At 33.0% G+C, this 11320-nt stretch overlaps 1 protein-coding gene across 1 annotated transcript; it reads right to left on the bottom strand.

Moving 5' to 3' along the window:
- LOC145589424 (heterogeneous nuclear ribonucleoprotein 1-like) lies at positions 1-3866 on the bottom strand. The gene is made up of 6 exons (XM_081645970.1): positions 3692-3866; positions 3560-3600; positions 3292-3455; positions 1334-1436; positions 1082-1251; positions 1-818 (listed from the first exon to the last, which is right to left on the bottom strand). Exons 1-6 carry the CDS (start codon positions 3739-3741, stop codon positions 306-308), a joined length of 1041 nt encoding a protein of 346 aa, XP_081502096.1. The 5' UTR covers positions 3742-3866; the 3' UTR covers positions 1-305.
- Positions 3867-11320: the final 7454 nt, after the last annotated feature.

Genomic DNA, 11320 nt, shown 5'->3' with positions numbered 1-11320 from the left:
TTGCAAAAATAAAACTATGTCTAAAATATTAAAAGCAACTGCAAGTGCTCTAAGTCAATTGTCATTCACAATCTTAACTAGCTACGCAACTACAGAATACAAGACGATGCTAAAAAAACTATCAGCCAAAAATAGACAATAGCTAATTCTGCCCACACTATCACCAAAACATAGATGCAGATGAAACTAATGCAATCTCACAATCTTGATCTAGAAATGGCTGGAATATATCTGCTCCAAAGTCCTTAAAATGCTGAGAAATGAGCAACAGTCTGCAAATTCTATGGTAAGGCTCTTACAGATGTCTATCGTGCATAAGGGTGGTAACGACTACTGCCGCTATAGCCTGCCCTACTTCCGTACATCGCTCCCGCTCCATATCCACCAGGGCCTGAGCCGTAGCCAGGGCCTGAACCGTAGCCAGGACCTGAACCAGACCCAGAGCCGGGATCACCTCTGCCAAACATCCCTAAACCACTACCATATCCTCCACCTAAAGCCCCACCATATGGGCCATAACGGCCAGAGTAACCATAAGATGGTTCTCCACGATAACCAGCCATACTAGCAGCTCCACCAAATCCACCATAACCTTCTCCATAATCACCACCTCCATATCCACCATAATCACCAAACCTAGAAGGGAAGGCTCCGAATGCCCTATAGGATGCAGGACTATAACCACTTCCAAATCCACTATAATTATCAGGGTATCCTCTGAAATTACCTCCATGATTGCGTGCCCTAGAGTCACTACCAAATGCAGAACCAGAAGCAGGGTTTGAGGCTTTCTTTGGTTCAGCCTTCTTGATCTCAACCTACAACAAAGAATTAAGTCAACCTACAGTCTTTAATACCTGAGAGCCTGGGTGGAAAAGAAAGTTAACCTGTGTTGATTTCCAATTATGCTGAGATACAACCAAATTTTAGATACGTAAATTTTCAAATTTGAAAACCAAAAAACAATAAAAGACAAAATCATTATAAGAGAATAAGGCACATTACAACATATTTTAATTAATCCATACACAGCTGACCTGGGATATACAGTCCTAAAAAACAGCCAAATAACTAAACTCACCCTTGAGCCATTCATATCAATCATGTTTCCATCAGCCAAAATATCATCGACAACTTTTTCATGGTCAAACACCACAAACCCAAATCCTCGAGATCGTTTAGTAGCATGATCAAGAATGATCTCATGTTCCACAACATTACCATACTTTGAGAAGAAGTCCTTCAATTCATCTATAGTATCAAAAATTGAGAAAATCAGTATCGGGAAAATAAACAGTAAAAAATCAAAAACATAACAAATTATAAAGTAGACCTTCAGTCACAGTTGCTGGAATGCCCCCTACAAAGATCTTTTTAGTTTTAAAACCATTTGTTTGAGCAGCAGCACCCTTGGGTATTGTCCTCTTGATTTCCACCTGACGCAATAATCAAACAGAAGAAACACTAAGTTGGAATATAGAGAGATGAATAATCTGCACTTAAGATATCCTGATACAATTAACAAAAGCATACACAATTCTAATGGGTAAAGTCAGGAGTTAGCATGAAAATGCCAGCAGATTTCCATAGTTACCCACTTCTATTCCTTCCCCACACTATTTGCATGCATAAGTACACATAGAAATAGTTAGAGATGTAGCAAAAACATTATTCAATATCTTCTGGCCATCCAATGAAGATGGTCAAAATCACTCAACAACCTACTAAAAAGCTGCTGAATTCTTAGAAACATATAGTAATGCAAAAAGCTCCCTATTGAAATGCAACTCATTATTTTTGTGATATACTCAGGCAATACAACCCTCCTCCCAATAATAAAAACACAAGAGGACCTAGCAAACAAAAAACTAAGGCCTCATTTGGTTAGCTGACTGTGATTTTGCTACTAGTAGTAGTAATTCAGGAAAGATAAGCATCCAAAGGACATAAAAACCAATATATATGCCATTAAACTACTGCAGTTCAATGAGCATTTATGAAAATTCTCCGCTTGAAAAATCATACAAGTAGGTACCATAAACCAATCTACCACACAAACCTCCAAAACAAATTTTACAAAGAAGTATGAACCATCGACAAAGAAGGGCAGAAATCCATCTAAAGTGATCAGCTAACTATGGCACTAAAATTCACCTGCTATTCCATCGACAAGAAATCTATACTGTGAACGATACATAAAACACACATATATAACCTTAAGCTATGTAGTAGAAATTTGTTAGCCAAAAAGGTATAATGCAGCCTTTTCTTCTTTCATAGGACTTCAACATCTATAGGCAAGCAGCTAAACACAGCCTCAGTTTGGGTCAAAAATCCATAACCAGAAATTACAAGTAAATCGAAAAATTGTCCTCAATAGCCAATACTTTGAATTCATTAAAAAATTCAAATAGATTAAGTACAATTATGAACCAACAAAATCCAAGTAAGATTCCTCAAAAAAAAAAAAAAAAAAAACACACACACACACACACACACAACTACACATGAATATTGGAAAACAGAATAGTTGAAAACCAACATCTCCAAACTTTCTGAGAGAGCAATAAAAAATTCAAAACTTTGTTCTTTTCGATTTAAAATAATTTTGGGAAATTTAAGTTGGTCCAATCATATGAGGCCTACCCAAGGCTGAATCAAAATCAATCAAAGTATAGGATAAGCAAATATAAAAGAATCTCGGGTGCAAGATCATTACAAAACTACCAACAATTTCAAAATTCAAATCACACAGGAAACCCTTCAAAAGACCTCAACATTAAAATAAGCAAGAAACGTAGATAATCAAGGAAATCCAACATCTCTAGCAGCAAAATTCAACCCCAAGCTTTTTCCCCTTTTACAAATTTCATCTTAAAAAAGAAAGTTTACATGAGATACAAGTTCAAATAAAAATCAATTCAACAAGAGAACCCAAATTCAATCCAATACTAAAACAGTACAATAAGTGAATTTCGAGACCGACAACCCGAAAACCCGAACACAGATACCTGTCATCAATAAAGATGACGTAAATTACCATCTAATCACAAGAAGCAAGAAACTTTATTAAACTAAGAATCAATTCAACAAGAGAACCCAAATTCAATCCAATACTAAAATAGTACAAATAAGTGAATTTCGAGACCCACAACCCGAAAACCCGAACACAGATACCCGTCATCAATAAAGATAACGTAAATTACCATCAAATCACAACAAGCAAGAAACTTTATTAAACTAACAGCAATTTTTTTCTTACAAAAATTAAATAAAATAAGTATAGTATACCTGCTTGTCATTAATGATATGGTCCTCTTTAATGACGATATCAACAACAGCAGGATCAGCATATGTTATAAACCCAAAACCCCTTGGTTGACCTGTCATCCGATCTTTCATTATAACACTATCTACCACTTCCCCATAATTTGCAAAATACTTCGTAAACGTATCTGTTCAACCCAGAAAAATAAAATAAAAAATCAATTAATTAAGCAAAAATTCATCAAATTTTAAGCACCATGATAAATAAATACAGAAATTAAGTGATATATACCAAGAGTTGTGTTCTTCGCTAGTCCTCCTATGAAAATTTTGCTGCCAAAAAAAGAAATTAATTCAATTAATTTTGTAAATTAGGGTATAAATCATGGAAATTGAGGAGAGAAAAAGATAGATAGAGAGTTACCCAGGGCTTGCGCCGTCGACTTCATTGATGCCGGATTTCTTGGGAACCATTATCGTGGGAAATTTGAGTGATTTGAAGAAAGAGGGAAAATTTGGGAGGATTTGCGGAAATTAGGGTTTTGATTTATCGGAGTTGCGATTAAAGAGATGACTAGAGTCGTGTGTGAAAGGACAGTATAGAGATTATTTATAAGTGAAGAAAAGAAAGTCTTGATTTTCTGAACTTTCTCGATCCACCACCACCCAATGGACAGTACTTCCTTTTTTATTCTCTTGTTTTTCACCGACATAGAAAAAATTTGGAAATCTTTAATGCGTTTTACTAACACTGTTAAATATCAATCCAACTATTGTAAAAAAAGGTTGCTATACATTAGTTGCAACTTTTAATTTTTTTTCTTTTTTATTTCCTATATTTCTAAAATTTTGACCCTTTTAGTTTAATTTTAGTCTTAAAATGATCAACTCATTTACATTAAAATACTCACCAATTTATAATAATATTTGTGCAAAATTAGCTTCTCCATATAAAATTTTGTTTTTTCATGTATTTTTAATACTTTCTCTCTCTAGTTTTTTACAAATCCCATGAAAATTTATCTTTTCACTATGTTTTTATTTCTTTTTATTTAAGTTTTTTAGTAACCATGAAATCAACTCAAAATGGTCGAAGTTTTGGGGATGGAAGGAGTAATTTTTTTAAAATTAAATTACAAAAATACCCTTACTACATATTATAAATACAATTAGTTACCTAAATTAGATTTCATTAAATTTCTAATCTAACTTAATTAACATAATATTGTACACCCGGGTGCACTATACCAGTAGTAAGGTGTAAATGAGCCGATATGAATTAAACTCGTTTATTATGTTAACGAATAAGCTTGAACAAAAACTTAATTTAGTTAAATAAACGAGCACAAGTCAAACAACATCTTGTTCGACTTGAAAATATTCATGATCAACTCGTTTAGATGAGTTTATAAGATACAAGTAGTATTATAACCATGTTAATGCCTTATTTGGTAATTAGCTGGTAGCTGGTTGATATGTATTACTCCGTAATCAACTACATATTGTGATAAATTTTGTTTTTACTACGTCGTGAAAAACATATAGTCAAAATTAATATGTGAATGATGAAAACTAATCCAACATGTCAATATTTTGGGATAAAGGAAGTTCAAATTATATAGGCATCAAAATTTGACCATTATTTTTCCATAGAAAGATTGACAAAAATCTTGGATAAAATCAAAAGATATAATTTTCTTACATATAACTCGAGGCTCGTTTATTAAAGCAAACCCAAGTTTAGCTCATTCAGCTCGATATTCAACTCGAAATGAAAATGATCACATTCGTAAACAAAGCTAGAACATTGCAAATCCTTAATTATCCAAGCTCGAACAATAATTTTAAACTTTCTTCAAGCTAGAGTTAGCTCATTGAACACTAATAGTTTTTTATTGAAGCATTTCAAAGGGAGGAAAGTTATGTACCTATTGGTACGTAATAGGGGCTTAATGGTAACTTAGTACAACAAAAAGATGATGGGACCACATATTATCACTTTAATTTTCAGGTTTTAATTGTAACATTATAGTCATTTTAATACCAATTACAACTACTATTATACCATTACACTCCAATGGCATAACTTCACAGCCTAGTGGTATATATATTAGCTTTAAAAGTATACCATTGTAACAATCTTTAGTGTAACTTTAACTATTTACAGGACTTTTTTAATAACAATGATACATTTCACATCTCAGTGGTACTAATGTTTATTTTTAAAATATTTATGAATTGTCATGTTATGTACCAACAAATACATAACATTCGTCCATTTCTACTTCCTCATTTTTATAAGGCTTAGCTCAAACTAAATAAAGACTTGACTTTACTTATTGGATCCTTTTTTTTAAAGCATATGATCGCATTTTTTTCAAATTGGATTGAACTTATTTTCCCTGGTATAATCTAAGTACTACCTCCATATGTAAAACTTGCAACATATCTTATTTTTTCACACTTGTCAATGCAAATTCAATTGTTTTTTTATCTTTATTTATTAATTTGCAAAAACTACAAAATTATCCAACAAAATTCTATGACTATTTTTTTTAAGTATGTTATTTCACGAAAATGCAATTAAAGTTAAGTGTGTGAATAATGTACATTATTGAAATGTTGCGATTAATAAATAAAAGGAAAATTTAACATGAATAATCAAACCTTTTGTTGTTCTCCCAAAATAATCCAACCTTTGGATTAATCTGGAATAATCCTACCTTTGGTATATATTCTCTCATACTGAGCCTAAGTGACCGGTTACCTGAAGATCGGGTAATTTTATTTCTTTTTTCCTTTTTTTTAGAAGACCACCAGTTTTTTCTCTCTCTTCCTCCATGACAACCTCTCTAACTCTCTTCCCCTCCATGAACACCTTTCTTCCTCCTTCATCAACTTATCAAGATGATCAAACACAAACTTCTTCCTATCAACCGAACAAGAGGGTGACAATTCGCGAAACCTTTCCTCCCCTAAATCAAATGCAACAATAACAGATGAGTAAGTAGCTACTTGGTTATGGAGAACTTTGTGTAGAACATATTTTTAGCTTATGCTGCATTTCTCTTGCATTCATGCATTGTTTTGGTGTTTTTGGTAATCAAATGGCTGCTTGTTATTTTGGCGGTTAGCTAACATAACATGCGAGGTGTGACGGTGTGGGTTGGTTGATGGTGGTGCGGAGGTGGGATTGTGGATGGGGGCTTGTGTGCTGGTTCATTTTCGTCTCGGGAACATAGAAGGTGGTGGGACGGTTGGGGTTTCTAGGATGGTTGATGGTGGTGCGGAGTTGGAACGGTGGGGTGTTGCGTGCTATGGGTTTTGGTGATGGTAGATCGACGGTGGGGTTGTGGTGGTGTTGTGGGGCTATGGCGGTGAGGATGATGGTGAATTGACGGTGGGGTTGATGGTGGGAAGCTTAGGGTGGGTTTCTGATTTATTTTTTTGGGATTTTTTTTTTTGGATTTTTTCTTTATAGAAATTAAGTTTTAAATAAAAAATAAAAAATAAAAAAAATAAAAAATAAAACCAGTAAGAAGATGACACCTGGCTTGGCAACCGGTCATAATGGGTGTGTTGACCTGCTGGGGGCGATGTAGAAGAATAATAAGTAAAGGTGGGATTATTCAAGGTTAATCTAAAGGTTGGATTATTTTGGGAGAACCAACGAAAGATTGGATTATTCATGTTAAATTTTTCTAAATAGAACAAAAGAAGTATAAGATAAGTAGTAAGATCTTGAAATAAGGTGAACTAAGAAGGCTCTAATATGTAGTTTTTGGGGGAAAAAAAAGCCCTTTTTAAAATTGGACTTTAATTTTCATTAAAGCTATACCTATATGCACATCACATTTAATTATTCTTTTGTTTTTTTAGAGCATTTGTTTGACTGGTACGGAGTTTAGATTTTTGAGCTGAGTTTGTATAACAACACTGCACAAAGTATGTAAGAGGGATATATTGCAAAATTAAAGTTATATAATAGAGAAAGTGGACGAATAGTTTAGTTAAACGCGAGAGATGTGGGGTAGAAAAAAATTATAAAAAAATAAAGTGTGAAGACCAAGAGAGAGAAGAGGTTCAGTAATAAAAAATATATAAAAATAAATAAATAAATAAGTGCGGAGGAAATTATACATTTAAAATTGCTACACTAAAAAAGTGACTGATTTAGAAAAGTGTTGCGCTTAAAAAACGAATGTTTTTCAAAAGAATAGAGAATCACGGAGTAAATACATTTAACAGAGATGTGGTTATCAATAGGACAATCCATGGTAGGTGGGGTGGATAGATTTTGGACATCCATCCTAGGCCCGTGGTGGGCATCCTAGGCCCGTGGTGGGCATCCCCGCCCTATTAGTACAAATATAATTCTATACTCACCCCAGCGCCCACTAAGGTATCCATACTCACCAAATTCTCTATCTTCCTTGTCGCATCACCCTTAAAATCCATGCCAGGAATATATAATAATAGATAATATTTTACTTAATATTAAAAGTTGATAAACAAAAGAAAAAGAGTAATTATAAAAGTTATATACTTTTAATTTACTTAATTTTAATTTCATTGTTTTGGATGATTTTTTATTTTAACTTTTTTTATCATTAAAATTCTTTATTTTTAAAAGGGTATAAAAGCATGGCAGAGTGGGTAAGATGTACCTTCTCCACCCCTATCATTTATGTTGGGTTTGATTTTCATCCCCATCCCCCCGCCCTACCACTAGCCCAAACCCATCCTTGTCCTAGTAGGAGAGGGCTACGACCAACCTTACTAACATCCTAAATAGAAAAATATGTCATCTTAACTACACAAGTCAACATTTGATAGAGAAAAAAACAAGGTAAGGTACGACTGTGTTCTTTTTTTAGTGTCTGAGCAGAGCTAAGTAGGTGTCAATAGAGATGAGCAAAAAAATACAGCTCAAAAGATTAGGGTCGCATGACCTAGCTCACGTGAACACAAACTTTTTAATACTCTATAATTCACTTACAAAGGGTAGTTAACTAGTTTCCAAAAAGTACTTGGTTTAATGGATAAAGTTGTAACTTGTGAGGTAACAATTTACACTAGAGGCAACTTGACGGTGGAGATTCCCTTACCCCCATTCCTAAGAGGCCTTGTCTGTGTACCTGGGTCGAATATGCCTATAAGAGGTTTCAATCTAATATGACGCCTTCTCCTTATCTATATCTATACTTCTATTTAATAACAGGAAAATTTGTAAGTCATACAAACTGCCACATGTCACCATATAAATATTCTTTTTTTTTTTTTTTTTTTTTTTTTTTGCTTTAATTTGAAAAAAAAAAAAAACTTATTTGCTTCTTTACCTTCATGTCATTACATTCCCTTAATCATCTTTAACTTCCCATTTCCAATCATTTATACTCCCTCCGTTTCTTTTTACTCGCAACAAAGAGGGGAAGAACGGACTCCTAGGCAAAAGATGGTAAATGTAATTAACAAAAAATAAGGGCATGTGTTTAGTACTAACCAACCCAGAAAAAAATAAAATAAAATAAAATTATACACAACCATCTAGCAGCAGCACCACCACCTAGCAAGACCATCACCTAGCACCGTACCACCACCACCTAGCAGCACCACACGCGAACCCAGAGCCTCGATTTCGACCCAACACCACCCTCGATTTCGCCCACAACCACAATTTCTACCCAACACCACCCCCGATCCAGCACCGCCCACAATTTCGACCTAGAACCACCCACCAAATTCGAACCACCCAGAAATTCAAACCACCCATTTAATTCGAACGACCCACCATACTTGAACCACCCACCAACCAAGCAATGAACCCAAAAAAGTCGAACTCGGCACCAAAGTCGAACCACCAAAGTCAAACAACCAATAAACCCACAAAATTCGAACCTAGGAAAAGGACAGATCTGGAAAATTAAAGGTTTATGGTTAAATTAAACCATCAAAACTCTAGATCTAGAGTTTTGATGGTTTAAATTTGTCCATTAAACCTTTAAACTTGAGCTTTAGCAACAATGACGAAACAAAGACGAAGGCGACGACGAGGAAGAAAAGAAAGAAGAGAAAACAGAGCCGGCGACAACCGAGGGACAGCGGCGTGACTTCCGGCAAGGTGTTGGGTCATATTGAGGGGAGATCGATGAAGAAATAGAGAAAATTTTGGGTATGGTGGTGGTGGTGATAGTGGTGGTGGTGGTAGTGGTGGTGGTTGGCAATTGAAAGTGATGATGAATTTAATTGGGAGGGGAATGATTTTGGTGGAAATGGTTAAGATAATTAATGTAGAGTTTAAGTTGATGAGATAAAATCAGTAGTTTAATTAGGGTGTTTAAAAATAAAAGTAAGGGTAATTTTGTAAAATCACATAAAAAAACTTACTATAAAAGGAAAGAAAATAGTTTGTTGCAAGTAATGTGTAACGGCTATTTATAGTATTTGTTGCAAGTAAAAAGAAACGGAGGGAGTATATGAAAATTAAGCCATTCTTTTATATTTAAACCATCATGTCTTTTCATTTTAACTTTACAAGCTAAGAGGCACACGATATGCATGTACTATATAAGCATTTTATTATTTTACTCATAATATTATAACTATATACTTTTTCAAAACCCATATTTACATAAAATTAAAATTTACTAACCCATAAGTTAGTAAGTAAAATAGGAAGAAAATAAGTAGAAATGTAGAATAAAACACCTATTAAATTCTTTTCAATACTTTTGAAGGAATTTACACCATACATGGATATTATATTGTAGATTTTTTTTGGGATGAGGCGAGCTTTCACATTCTCTTTCGAGAATATGGGTGTAAATACATAAAATAGAGCATCGAATTAGACATCTTGTACCTTTAACCTTAAAATATGGTGGTTGAATTTTTTGCATAAAAGATTTTAATTGAAAACTGGAGTAAACACCTACTTATAATATATAGATAGATAGATGTACATTGTTTTATAGATGTATAGCTTTTATTTATTTATTTATTTATTTATTATTATTTTTAATATTATTAACAGAGAAGAATGTGGTACATTTTGAGTATTATTATTTATTAAAAATTGCTAGTTGTATATTTGTTATAATTTTTTTAATAGAGTACGTAGAACGTAGTACGTACATTGTGCCTATTAATTTTTTTAAAGAATAAAAATATATGTACAATAAACAAATTTAAATGTGGTTTAATTTGTGGGTAATTGTTTTTTTTTTTTTTTTTTTTTTTGACGAAAGGTTAGTCGTTTTTTTTATAAATGATACATAAATGATTTAATATCTTTTATTTTATTGTGGGTAGTTATGAAAGGATAATTTTTTTTAATAATAGTTTATTTTTGTGGGTAGTATACTCTAATCGATTGAAATAAAATACTTCACAATCTAATACTACCTCCGTTTTTTTTAGTTGACACGCTTTGACTTTAGCACTATTCACACATCTCTCTTTGACCGTGTTTTGTGATTTATACGTAATGAAAAATATAATCATGTGGGGTCTTGTTAGATTCGTCGTGGGATATATTTTCTAAATAACAACTTTTTATAATTTTTGCTTTTCGGTAATTAAAGATACTAACGAATGAAGTTGAGCATTGGCAAACGTGACTGAAGAAACGTGTCAACTAAAAAGAAACGGAGAAAGCATGATTTTATTATTGTATGTAAATCTGTCAATCGGTCGAGTCATGAATTATTTCGGGTCAAGTCACTTCAAGATACTGGTCAAGAATTGTTATAAAACCACATCAATCTAATCTAATCTAATATATATAAATAAAGTAACATTTTTCGAGAGCATTTGGCGCGCCACATAAGAAAATGTATTATTTTGTCCAATGAAAAATTAGATTAATAATTTATTTTAGAATTAAAAAATTTACTCGCCACCTAAGCAAAAGTGACAAATAAGATTTAAGAATTTTGACACATAGGTAAAAACAACGAATAGAGAATAATTAAAATTTAAATTATTTATAAAAACCAATAATTATCTTCTAAAAAAAAATTAATAATTATCTTTTTTACATATATGGATGCAA

This window comes from Chenopodium album, chromosome 17 (assembly GCF_948465745.1).
Source record: "Chenopodium album chromosome 17, dcCheAlbu1.1, whole genome shotgun sequence".
In the NCBI taxonomy this organism is placed as follows: Eukaryota; Viridiplantae; Streptophyta; class Magnoliopsida; order Caryophyllales; family Amaranthaceae; genus Chenopodium; species Chenopodium album.
The sequence above is the reverse complement of the archived record's forward strand: the minus strand, read 5'-3'. Positions and strand labels throughout refer to the sequence as shown.